The sequence below is a fragment of the Protopterus annectens genome, chromosome 9.part0 (assembly GCF_019279795.1).
Source record: "Protopterus annectens isolate FY-2018-M chromosome 9.part0, PAN1.0, whole genome shotgun sequence".
Classification (NCBI taxonomy): Eukaryota; Metazoa; Chordata; order Ceratodontiformes; family Protopteridae; genus Protopterus; species Protopterus annectens.
The window spans coordinates 863,044,385-863,057,962 of record NC_056743.1 but is presented as its reverse complement, the minus strand read 5'-3'; the positions used below and the strand labels follow the sequence as shown (position 1 = coordinate 863,057,962).

General features: G+C 37.7%; 1 protein-coding gene across 1 annotated transcript in view; it reads left to right on the top strand.

The window, feature by feature from the left end:
- Nucleotides 1-1,458: 1,458 nt before the first annotated feature.
- Nucleotides 1,459-13,578, top strand: part of LOC122810600 (HLA class II histocompatibility antigen, DP alpha 1 chain-like) — a 47,858-nt gene continuing 35,738 nt past the window's right edge. The window contains exons 1-2 of the mRNA XM_044082176.1: nucleotides 1,459-1,600; nucleotides 3,972-4,217. Of these exons, the coding sequence (XP_043938111.1) occupies nucleotides 1,543-1,600; nucleotides 3,972-4,217 (304 nt within the window). The 5' untranslated portion in view covers nucleotides 1,459-1,542. The remainder of the gene's footprint in view (nucleotides 1,601-3,971; nucleotides 4,218-13,578) is intronic.

Sequence of the window (13,578 nt, the reverse complement as noted above, 5' to 3'; positions counted from 1 at the left end):
TATTTGTGGACCTTCACTGAACTCTTTCTCTGTCTGTCTCTCTTTCTTTACAGCCATTAACTGAATTTCTCTGTCTCTGTGTAGTCTCAAAATAGATCCCTATCGAAATGTTGGTAATCGAAAAGCCATAAAAAAGCCTAAAAAGACAGGCAAATATCGTAAATCACTCTTTCCTTTAAACTTATTTTTACAGGGGGGGCACGTCCCCCCCTGCAGCCCCCACACCTCCCAAACTTATATATACCAATTCTGAGTCTCCGCATTTCAGGACTCACTCTAACTGTTCTAACAAGACAGCAGTATAGAGGCAAAATACCATTTTATTCATAACCTTATTTCAAGTGAAACATATTCTGGCATTTTGTTTACATTGTCAACTGCTTTCTCATGCTGTATCTGGTAATTTATTAATGAATGTTTATTTATATAAGTCATTTTCCTGACTTCTTATGTGTAATTTGGTCAATCCCATTGTATTCTACCACTGACTTATCATTACCCATATGAAGTACCTTATATTTCATTAATTAAAATGTAATTATTATTTATTAGTCCATGTGTAAAACTGAGCCATGCCGTTTTAAATGACTGTGTTTTCTAATCCATGTTATATCAATAATTGCTAAAGAACACAGATTCCTTCTAAAAGTTTAAGGATGGTAAGTGTGATCCTTTGAAGTGAGAAAATTTAAATACAATTAAATTGAAATATATCACCAAAACTGCTGTGCCTCAGAGAATTGCCTTTTTTCCAAGGTTCAGTGATCTTGAAGTCAGTTTAAAAAGGTAGTGGGAATGGAAGACGCAGCCCACCATCCTCAGGGACTGCATGATCATGCTGCCCTGAAAAATGCTTTAAATGTATAACTAAGCATTTAATCCCCACCCCAACACTCTGAAAAATCAGAGCAAATTAATATACTAGTTCCAAAAATGGGTGAAGGAGAACAAATGACAATGGCATGAATGTGGAATGGAGCTGCAGTTCTATGTAATAAGTAATTGTTATACATCAAGCAGAGAAAACAGCAATTAGTCGTCATCTGGAGAAAGCAACTATCCACAGAGTAAAGGAGATGAAATATGGAGCTAGGAAAAAGCCAGAGATAATAATCTCTTTAAACGCATGCATGAGAAAGGGAGTCATAGTGCAGAAAAGGAAAAAAAAAAACACAGGATCATCCATCCAAGAACTTAGAATAAAGAAGGCATCACTCAATTTATTATAATCTTAATGAAAAAATTGACATCCTGTTCAAAAAAATAACATGAAAAAAATGCATATAAAAGGGGAACTGGTATGACAGAAGTGACTTTTTTCAGTTCTCTTTATGTTAAAAAGGGGATTTTAAACTACCATATGCTGTGGTGTGAACCAATCTGGTCATTTACCTTATCAGCCATGCTATAAATTAAGTACAGTGATGCATATCATATTAAAAACAAAGAGAAAGGGCATATTTAATGCACCACCCAGAAACTTCTCAGCAACAAAAACTGCAGACAACAGCAACTAATCTGGGAAATATTTAGAAAATCAACATGACTGTGTGGTACATCCTCAGTTTTCTTTTCATGCAGACATCATTTGGACTTCAAGGTACGTAAACCTGCAGTGGTAAGAGAAACCAGAGTTATCTAATGTATAATATCATTCAGGATGGAATTGTGGTTTAGAAATATTAAAAAGAATGTCAAATTAGTACCCAAGTTATATTTTCTTTTAAAGCAAGCCTTACAGTCTAGGAGTTTACCAGCATTAGTTAAAGAATGCTTGTCATTTAGAATTGAATGATTATTCCTACAATATTTATCACACATTTAATGGTGTGACTACTGAAACCTATAAATCTATGCTAGCTAGTTATAGTAAGTGACATGTAAGTTTGACTGATACAAAGATCATTAACTGATGTACCATCTATATGGGAAGACAAAGTGCCCTGCATTATTATTTCAGTTGTACAGAGGGATATGTCATTTGTACAGGGGGATATGTCATTCGTACAGAGGGATATCTGGCTCCTGGTCCCAGCATTCACATTCAGGAATGAGCCCAAATCCTGGGCAGGCTAGTTAAAGAGAAGGAGGAGGAGCTGACATTCTATAAGACACTCATGTTAATGACATTGGGGTTATAACCTGCCATATTTCAACACATGTTTGACTGCTGATGGAGATAGCAGTGGTGTTCCTTACTGTCAGCTGACAGTTGTGTTCATTTCTTGATTTTTTAAAGAGTGGTACTTGCTCTTTGCACAGACATTCAGTATAGCTATGCATGCATGCGTGACCATCTCTCCCAGCACATCTGTAAAATGCCTCCATTCCCCTCTTCCCATTTACTCCTTATATATATATATATATATATGATGTCTTTTCACTGCTGCTTCATATTTGCTCTTGCCCCTTACTGTTGTTGCTGCCATCTTATTACCATGCAACTTGCTCACGTCCTACTGACTGCATGATGTTTACATGTAAATGTATTTCTACGTGGCATATGTTGTAGCTCCTACTGTTGTTGGGCATTCATTGTTGCTCTTTACAATGACACTTATAGGCACTCATTGCCAGATGTTCTCCTGTAACTGAAGTAGTAACAAACGATGGCACTTGCTTGTCTGTCAGTAAGCAGCTGAGCTGTTTGTGTACTTATTTCATGCTGACTCCTTATGCAGTAGCCAGACTCCTAACATGCACTATTTCTAGTCAAGGGACACTCACGTTCATACTGTACAAAACAACATGTTCTTTGCTTGCTGGCTGACTAACCACATCTGTGTATAGCAGTTGTTGACTATGAGGAACTTGTTATGCAAATGTCCTTTAGTAATTGAGTGAGCTGTAATTTTTCTTACCCTTTACTAAATCATTATACACTGCTTACCTGTCTTCCCTCCTGGCTGCCTGACATGCATTTATCATAACCTTAGTTAAATCACACCTGTATGGTCAAATATATGTCACCTATTTCTAGCTGGTTAATTAGGAGGTATTCATACTGGCTCTTTGCTATTTTGACTGTGCAGAGTTCTAAAATGCATCATGGGTAATTGCTTCATGCATACAGTCATCATCCATAATAAGTCAGATAAAGCAATTTCTATGCAGAGCACATGCATATGCTTTACAAACAGGGCTAGCATTCTTGCACCACACAGACTATTTGGCCACCATTTTTTTCTCTTGCTTTGTTAACTAAGTAAAATTTACACTCTCTTCATGTAAGATGCATTCAGTCCCTTTTGCTTAGCTGATTGACCAACATTTGGACTCATATCTAGTAGGCCCCATGCTTCTGATGACAGCTAAGAAGAAAGATAAACACAATTCTAGCTTTGCTTACCTGATTCTATGGCATAGAGGGATAGAGCCCTGAATGAGACTCAGGTGACCTGAGAGTGATTAGTGGTTTGTCACTGGAGGACCTGATGAGGGTGGGGGTAGGAAATACTGGCATTTTGTCAGTCAGTCAGTTTGGAAGGGAGAGAAGGAAATTAATTTTGTCAGTGATGTTGGGTTTGCTATTATATCAGATAGGCTGCCATTAAGAATTCAGCATTACAGGTTGAAATTAACTGACTCTCATTATCAGCTCTGATGTAAGTGAAATCAGTAGCTCCAGCCAGTTAGTGCATTTAAAAAAATCCTCTACATACATGGTAGCACATATGATAGTGCAGGAGGTTCTGCTTCCACTTGTCTGCATCCCTTTCATAACTTACCTTCAACTGAGGCAATCTCAGCCTCAGTAGGGAATAGTACTAGGGGCACAAAGGTTAAAAATAATAATAAAAATAATTCTCACTTTAAAGACTGTTGTTGTAATGAGAAATAGGAAGGACTGTGATTTATGATGTCTTTCTTTCTTCAGTATATAACATTGTGCAAGACTGCTGACTTCGATGTGCACTGAAATATTAAATGCAACAGATTAGGTGTTCTTATAAATGTATTTTCTCTCGCAGGTCAGCATATTTTACAGCAGAGTTCTATGTGCCAAAAAGACATTCCAGCTGGAGATTTCGGTTTCTATTTTGATGGTGAGGAAATATTTTACGTGGACCCAGAGAGCAAAGAAGTCAGATTTAGACTCCCAGAGATGGAGCAATTTTTTACCTTTGAAGCTCAAAGTGCTTTGCATCTCCTTGCTGTCTGCAAGGAGAATTTAGATGTGTTAATACAATGGACGGAAAGGAAATCTGGTCCAACAGGTGAGAGAATATTTCACTTCATACAGATGTAGCTGTCTAGAAGAGTTAGGCACTGTTGTAAAAATACATATGTGACAGAGTCAGCAAATGATATTGAAAGTTGCCAGTTTATGTGCTTCAGAACCCAATTGTAACAGACAGTACCAATAGCCAGTGAATAGCTGATGCCTCTAATTAGGATACACAGTAGTAGAGTTGCTGAATGTATTACTAGCCAGAGTTCTGGAACTGGCTGCATCTAGGGCCAGAAGGTATAAGGCTAATATTTTTGTTAAAACTCACATAGTAAAATACATGTGCATACATTTACAAGTAATTTTAACATGATAAACTATTAAATGAGAACAGAACACAGAAAACTGCACATGATTCCAAAACTGAGCATATCACTTAATATTTCATGTCTCCAAAGGATATAGTGTAGTTTAAAGGTCTAACACTTGTACTCTGGTTAATAAGAAGTTTATTGAATATACTTAAGCTATTGACATTTCATTAGTTATGAAATGGTAGAACAGATGTCTTTTATAGAGATTTTTATTTTATTTTACTGTATTTTGTTTACCATGGCAGACCATTTTCAGGCTCAATCTTGGTTACATAAATTGTAGCATTAGTAAAGTAACATTAAAGGTTTAACTAACATAGATGTAAAAATCAAATATGCATACACTTACAAGAAAGTTCAATAACAAGTGGGATCTAGAGTATACAATACATAATGCAGGTAGCCTAGGTGAGGTAAATGTGGTCCAGGCAAAATAACGGGCATATAAAGTACAAGTATGAAGGGAAATATTACCAGTGAAAAGAATAAGTGTAGAATATGAACAGCTGCAGCAGAAGAGCTAATAACAGAAGTGAATATTAGTTATAAAACAGGGAATGGATAGGCCAGATGAGGAAGCAATGGGTGTGGATTTGTATACTGGAAAGGTTAGGAGACAGAGCAGCCAATATTTTCTGAGATGGATGTAATAGTGCAACCATGGGAGTTAGGTGACATGCCCTGTGTTCTGACATATGCACTTATATTGTTCAGTTAGGTATTGTTTGAACTGATGACCAAACTTTTTATAGTCTCTGATTTCAGTAAGATCAGGTGGCAAAGACTGCTATAGTTTAAAAGCAAGAACAGAGAAGCTGTGGTCTGTGGAATGAAGTCTATTGGATGGAGCTGGGTCTATATGAATTCATCGAAGGTTCAATTCAGTGTACCTTTCTTCATTGCACCCTAACCATCGAATGCTCATTACAGCAAAGGTTCTCATCAAACAAAAATTTAAATGGGGAAACTAAGCATTTGGCCAAAACAACACTGGAACAGACACCACACCATGAAAAACCCACCAAAGTGGAGGGCTTCAACCCCCACGCCCCCCATATACCCCTATCTTTATATACCAACTCCAAGATTGCACTACATTGGGAAAAAAGGGAAAAGTTGTGCTGCTGGTCAACTGCTTCCTTTCCCTACGTAAATTTTTCACGCATATGAATGTTCACTGAAATGAGCATCTGAAGGTTAGGGTTCGATGAAGTAAGGTTTGCTGAAGTGAACCTTCGATGAGTTAATACAGACCTGATATGACTAGGTCCAATTGGTGGACTGGCTTCTTAGATTGTAATGTGGGTTAGATGTAGTTAGTCCCATAGTTATGGGAAAATGGTGTCTGTTGTTATGGGAGCTTGACAAGAAGGAAACCAAGGAGGACATTGGCTCTGCCTTGAGTGGGAAGCCAACCTACCTTTTCTAAGGAGTTGTAGTGATGGTTATGCTGATGGGAGTTGGTGATTACATGAAAAATTTTATTAAAAAGAGATTGTAATGCGGTTGTGTTTTTTCTAAGGTTGTGGTGAATAGTGATGGGTTATTTTCCATTTGTGCAAAGCCGAACACCTTTGCCTAAGGTTCCTCTAGCAAGTTATGAGAGGAAATGAGATATATTTTGAGCCCAGAATAGGAGGTAGTTGATTTTGGATTTGACTTTCTGGATGTTGAGGGACTAGTTAAACCAAATGCCAAGGTATCTAAATAATGTGGTGGATTCAATTAGGTTGTTGTCTAGGTCTTTGATATGGAGAGGTCTAGTGGGTTTAGTGAGGCTTTTCCTTCTGCCAAACAGCACATATTTATTTTCCTTTAGGGTTGAGAAATGGCTTTTTTGAACAAAGCCAATTGTTTACTTGCAGAAAGTCAGGCTGAAGTTGATTTTGGATGATGTCTTGAGAAGGATTGGATCCGTAGATAATCATGTCATCAACATGAAAGAGGAGTTGTAAATGAGGTTGGTCAAGAGCCAGTTTAGTTATAAAAATGGAAAAGAGTATTTGTGCAAGATTTGATTTATGAGGATCCCCTGAAGGAGTGAAGGCTGTATCTTAAAAGGCAAGTCCAGTTTTAACTGTAAAGGTTTGGCTGGTCAGGAAATCTTTGAATGATTGAATAGATTCCTAGCTTAATCAATATCTGGTAAATGAGATATGATAGACTGATTGACCAGGTCAAAGGCTTCAGTAAGGTCAATGAATACTGCATCCGTGAGGTTACCTTTATCTGTGTTAGTGAGGATGTCATTAGTGAGTGCCTAGAAAGCAGTCATAGTACTTCTACCCCCCCCCCCCCCAACAAAGCCATGCTGCTTGTGAGGAAGTAAGTGGTGTTTGCCAAGGTAAGTTGTCTGAAAATTATTTTTTTCAAAGATTTTACAAAGGGTAGGAAATATTGAGATGGGACAGAATTGGGAGGCTGAAGAGGCATTGTGGTCTTTTGCTATATGTCTGGCAAAGGCTGATTTCCAGACAGAGGGTATGGTCCTACCTCTCAATCTCTTAGAGCATGAAAGCTGGACAAAGCTTAAAATAACAAGGGGACAAAGACCAAAAATAGGGGCGGATTTTAAATATTTCTCTTATAAATTTAGAAAACAGCTAGAATAACGGGATTGTGTTAGCATGCATTTTACGAATGATATAAAGTCTGAAACTCAAATGTGTGTCATTATTTAGATATTTCAGTCCTCAGTAATTTGCCAGAAAACCACAAGTTTTATGAGAAACAGGCCAAAAATATGAGGAGAAAATCTGGACAGTTAAGAGGTATGGGTATGGTATTGGTATTGGTTGTGAGGGTAAGAGTGTAGATGTGCCCTAGCGGGTTGTCTATGAAATCTCTGCAGTGGTAGAAAAAACAAGGGCAAAGGTTATCAGGACTGGAGGGAGAGCCTAGAGGAATTTCTTCTAGTAGAGGAACAATTTGTTTGCTTGTGATTTTTGGAGAAGTAAAAGAGTGTGAGTTACACTGGGGGATTTGAATGAATTTGTATAGAAAGGGATGTAATGCTCAGCTGTGTGGGAAGACTGGAAAATTCTTTGAGAAAATCAGCATGTGAGAGGTTTCCAGTACAGTCAGGTATATGACCAAGAGAAGAGATGAGAGCTCTTTAGGTGGATTTCTAACAAAGATGTTATTTACCTCACACCAGAACTGTTTGAGGCAATGAAGGAAGGTGAATTGTTTTTGATCTGAAGTATTTAACTTTATTCTTGCATGTGGCTTGTTTCATAATGTTCCATAACTTAGTGTGTTGCTCCCTTGAGTAAGGAGTGGGGGTAATTTTTCCAGAATTTTCAGGCTTTAGCACATAAATGCATTGGAGTTTTCAACTTGTTTGAGACCCAGTCAACCTTGTAGTGTTTAAATAGAGATTCTGGGAAAGCATGTATTTTGAAAGTCTAGTAAAAACTTTGAGAATAACTTTGCAGCAGAATTTGGATTGGTAAAGTTAAGAATTGGGGACCAGTGTAAGATAGATGATCAGTCGACTTATTTTTTGTGGAGTTTTTGGTCTGAAGGAGATAACACTTGGGGAATATTTTATTTTAAAATTTTGCTTGTGAAATGTTAAATGGCAATCATAACTGAAGATCGGTGGGTGTTTTATGAGACTGAAAATATTATTGGGATCGGATGTAATTATGAAGTCAAGAAGTGAGTGGTGACTAGATACAGCCGAGTATGCCTTCAGGCGTTTCTGCAGTTACCTCCTACTGCATCTCTAGGTGTCAAATATTGCTTGTTCATGTTTGAAGTAATAATTCCAAAACAATGCTACATACAAGGTATCAGAATATTTTGTCTTGAAGGATACATGATGGCAAATAAAATTGTACTGCTATTTGACCTCTGTCAATGAATATTTGTTAAACCTGTAAGGTGATAACTTCATTTTTTTAAAGGCTCAAGCTACACCCACTGGGAGTTAAATGTACACACTCAAAAGAGCTGTACAGGTGAAAATGAGTTAAACTCCGGTCTGGAAGGTATAGTTACCATGTGAAGGATGAAGCTGGCAAGAAGCTCTGAGATGACGAGATACAATGACCGAAGACTTTTAAGATGCACAGTAGTTTCCTAAAGGCAGTCGTTAGTCTCAGTGAGCTTAGACGAATGTGAATAAATGAGGCACACTTGAAAAATAAATCACCCCGCTAGCTATTTTATGACAGTGCTGCAGTATTTTACTTTATTGGCTTGGTTTAGTGAAATGGCTTTCTGGCAGCTGAATGGGACCTGTTGCTATAATTACAGCTTCACTAACTCTGTTTATCTTCTAGTGTGTTAAAGATGGAAGACTTCACCCTGCAGTGCTATTTTCAAAAATAATATGCATATGTATGGCAGGGAAACAAAATTCTGAATAACAAAGCTGCTAATAAAAACTATGGTCTGGTTAAAGTACAGTCTGGTTCTTATATTTCATTTACTTGCTAGTTTGTTATTTGCATCTGTTAGTGCATTTCATAGTGCACGGTGGCTGACTTAATGGTACCATTAGGATTATTACTGCATCAAGAATGGTAACAACAAAAATGGCCGCAAAAGTGAAGCTCAAGAGCCCCCTGTTGTTACCACCTGCTAAGATCATAGCCTGGATAAGAACTCAGTATGTAGATTTATTTAGTTATTGTTTCCTACTTTGATTTTTAATACAAAATAGTGGAATGTTAGGTGGCAATACTGACAGCTATATAAAGATAAGGAAATTGGAAAACTGTTGTCTTTTAGAGCACAGTGTTTTTTCACCCTAAGCTCTTTTTGTAATTGAACCTGCCAACCATCAAGCTAGTTCTCTGATCTGTCTCAGACGATTTGTTCTCCCATAGCGAAGAAATACACTGTACCATACTAGGGTGAGAACCTCTCAGTGGAAGCCATCATACCTACAGCCATAAGAGTTATCTGTGGCCTTGTTGGCATCACTGCAGCTGAGGGAATTTGTAATGCTTACCCTATGTGGGTTATGCTTACCCTATGTGGGTTACAGGAATGCTAAATGAGGGTATAGTTCTACTCATATTGGTAAGGCATGCATTATGACTACACAATATGTGAAACAAAGTAAAAATAAAAGTGTACACAATATAATTCACTGGTGGCAACTAGATAACTGAAACATTTTTTTTTTTATTTAATTTTTACACTCTAGGGGTTTCCAGTATGGCTTATTAAGTTACATTTGTATGAAGTTACAACTAAAACAAAAACAGCCAGTCGCTACCTCATCTCGGTGAAAAACAATGACTATTGCATGGTTTGCCAAATCCATGGTTGCACAAACATGAAAAGAGCATGCTGATCACAGCTGAGCAGGGCAAAATAGACAGAGATGAGCAAGAAATGGCTGCATACTGACAAGTGTGAACTGTACAAGACTGTCGTAGCATAGCAGCAGTTAGCACAAGGTTGAAATTGGTGTTGCAGTGTCAACAAGTACTACATAGCAATTAGGTAGATTGTGAAGACTTATGGTGTGCCACTCAGCTGGACACCATTTGGCTCATGAAAGAATAGAAAAGGACAATATAAAAAAATCAGAAGCCAAGGAATATAGCAAAAAGAAAGAGGTGTACACAGAAGTGAAGTACAAGAGAATAATCAAGGGGAAGGTAAGGAACATTTTTAGTTTTTTTGTGGAAACAGTTGCCCCGTTTAATATACATACATATATATATATATATATATATATATATATATATATATATATATATATACATACACACACACACACACACACACACACATATATATATATATATATATATATATATATATACATATATATATATATACATACATATATATATATATATATATATATATATATATATATATATATATATATATATATATATATATATATATATATATATATATATATATATATATATAGATATATATATACGGGTCTACTGCTCTACATCAAAAGAACACTTCTTCGAAATAGAGCAGGAGACCCACACTTCAGCGAACATTCACTTCAATGAAAGTGCACTTTCGCTGACGTCTAGTTTCCCGGGTGACCCAAAAAAAAACACTAAAACATGTTTTTGCAGGGGAGCCCACACCCCTCTACTTAAATATACCAACTCCGAGATCACACTACAGCGGGGAAAAGGGAATATTCCCATTCTGTGCTATAGTGTGACTGCCAAAGTCAATGTTCGAAGTTTCACTACTTCGAACAAGTGGACTCAGTGAGGTGGGTTCAAAGTAGTGAAACTTCGAACATCTGCATGGATTCCATATATACACACACACACACACACACACACACACATATATATATATATATATATATATATATATATATATATATATATATATATGGAGTCCCTTTACCTGAACGACACCTCACATCGCCGACACCCACTTCATCGAGACGACTTCACCGACAATCCACTTCACCGACAACATGCTACACTGACATCGTGTATTACAGGTAACGGGTATTAACATATGTGAGGTAGGGGATGTATTTATAAGCATCTGTCACTTAGTCTGACATTATAAATACATCCCCACTCAATATATGTTAATACCAGTTACCTGTAATACGCGATGTCGGTGTAGCGCATTGTCAGTGAAGTCATCTCAATGAAGTGGGTGTCGGCGATGTGAGGTGTTGTTCAGGTAAAGACAATCCATCTATATATATATATATATATATATATATATATATATATATATATATATATATATATATATATATATATATATATATATATAAATATCAAGAGAGAAAGAGAAAAAGAGGGGGATGATTGAAAAGGCAAGAAGGAGATAAGGGGAGGAAACATAGGGTAGAGTACAGAACAGGTGAGCAGAGTTAAACAAAACTCAAAACAGTACAGAACAACAAGGATGGATATAATAGAAGAAGGATACTTTGGCTTCACAGAGACAAAGAGATGGCAGACAAAATGGTACTGAGAAGGACTGGACAGCATATAGACCATGTGTTGGGACAAAATAGAATGGGGGTACAACTGGATGGTCAGTGTGATAACCACTTGACTGGCCCAAATGGATATTACTGGGTCCTAGTGGATGGGCCAGCTTCGTTATTGGAAGGGGAAAAACACCTCCTCTGGTCACCTAATGAATTTTTGGGAGCTTAGTATGCACCTAGGTATCCAAAAGTAGCAAACTCTGGAACTCCACTTCATGAATGGGGGCACAGCTCTCAGTGCCAAGAAGTAGGATTCTACACTGTGGATAATTATCAGCCTATTATCCTTTCAACTACCTTCTCCACCATGTGCCACAGTACAGGCTGAACCGTCACATGTGACTGAACCAGGCTACCTGCTGGGGTGAGGTCAGAACACCCCCCTCTGTCAAGCCCCTCCCAGTCATCTTAGTATTTTACCACCACAACCGCATCCAGAGATGGGGCAGGAATAGGGAACTGCTGAAATGCCTGTGTCCCAGTAACATTATCATGACCTGCAGAATGGGAAGCACTGCGGATATTCTACAAATGGTATGATATGTATATATGTGAAAAAATACAGACACACACACACACACACACACACACACACACACACACACACACACACACACACACACACACACACACACACACACACACACACGTATGCATGGATAGATAGAGACAGAGACAGATATAGAGACAGACAGGGATTTATAACCACAGGGAAAACCAGAACATCAGGAAGAATTAAGTTTCTGTCTGAAAGTCCTTGAACGCTGGAGAAAGAATCACAAGCTTTGTACAAGTTCACTTGAAAATTAAAAGTAGTCAAGCACTTAAAACTTGCTTAAAAATCAATTCTTCTTTGCTATAAATAAAAGATATTAAACAGCTGAGCACTTTTGCCCTTAATCTGAGCATGCAGTATTTTTGTCCTTTAATACATACTTAATTTTCATTGCACTCATTCTGTGGTAATAGAAGTAAGGTAAAGGCTGTTTGGCCAAGCCCATTGGTCACACTTGTTTGGCATATCTACTCCTACTGGTAACTAGTAGGTAGTAGCTCATGTGTTGCACCCCTATCCCATGAGGCTAGTGCCTAATCCATACAAACACTTTATACAACTCTTGTCACTGCCTATATACATGCAATATTACTTTGTCTTACCTCAGATGTGATAAGTTAATGTTATCTTCCTCAGTTACAGAGGACAAATACTAACAAATCTGTGACAAGCAGTCGAATTATAGTCCTTGAATACTGCAGCATTATAACTGAAGCTAGCCAGGACAATGCCGAGAACTACCTGGCTGTCCCAATGACTGGGAGTAACTGTCTTGTATCTTTTATGGTAAATTACACCATTTTCATGAAAAAATGGATATGACTATCTAGTGTCGTATCTATTATAACGATGTGCCAAGAGACCTGAAAGTGTTCTGCAGGTGCTAGGTAGTGAACCGAACAGGGTTAAATTAATAAAGATACCAAGGATTAGATAGTCCATACAATCATATTTGTCCTCATACCCTCAACAGGTCAACAAAGGCTTTACACAACAGCCACTAGTACAACAAACGTTTACTGCAGGATCACGGATTCCCACAGTAAAACTACATTTACCTATGTAATAGGGATTACAACAGTGGTAATTTCCACATGGGTAGCATGTTACTGGAGACATTTATCTTCAAAATATTAGCTAGTTGCTAGAACTTATAGCACACATGCTGCTGCCTGCCTCTATTAACAGCTAATTTGACATCTATTATCATTAGATGGAGCATGCCGAATTAGGATTTGGTTATATCTTTTCAGGATTTACCCACAGATGGCTTTGTTTAATCACTTGCTCTTTGCCCTCGTGCTCAAACCATGCCACCTGTGTATAAGTCCTGTGTGACCCACACCTACTTTGTGGATTATCTCTAAAAGGTATCATTCAGAACTGCTGATTCCTCAGTAAGAACATGGAGTCCAGGCATGACAGCACATTAGGCTTGATGATGTCTTTGACGGCACACATCGCTGTCATATCATCCTCCATTCAAACAATAGCAGCTACCACCATCATTGCC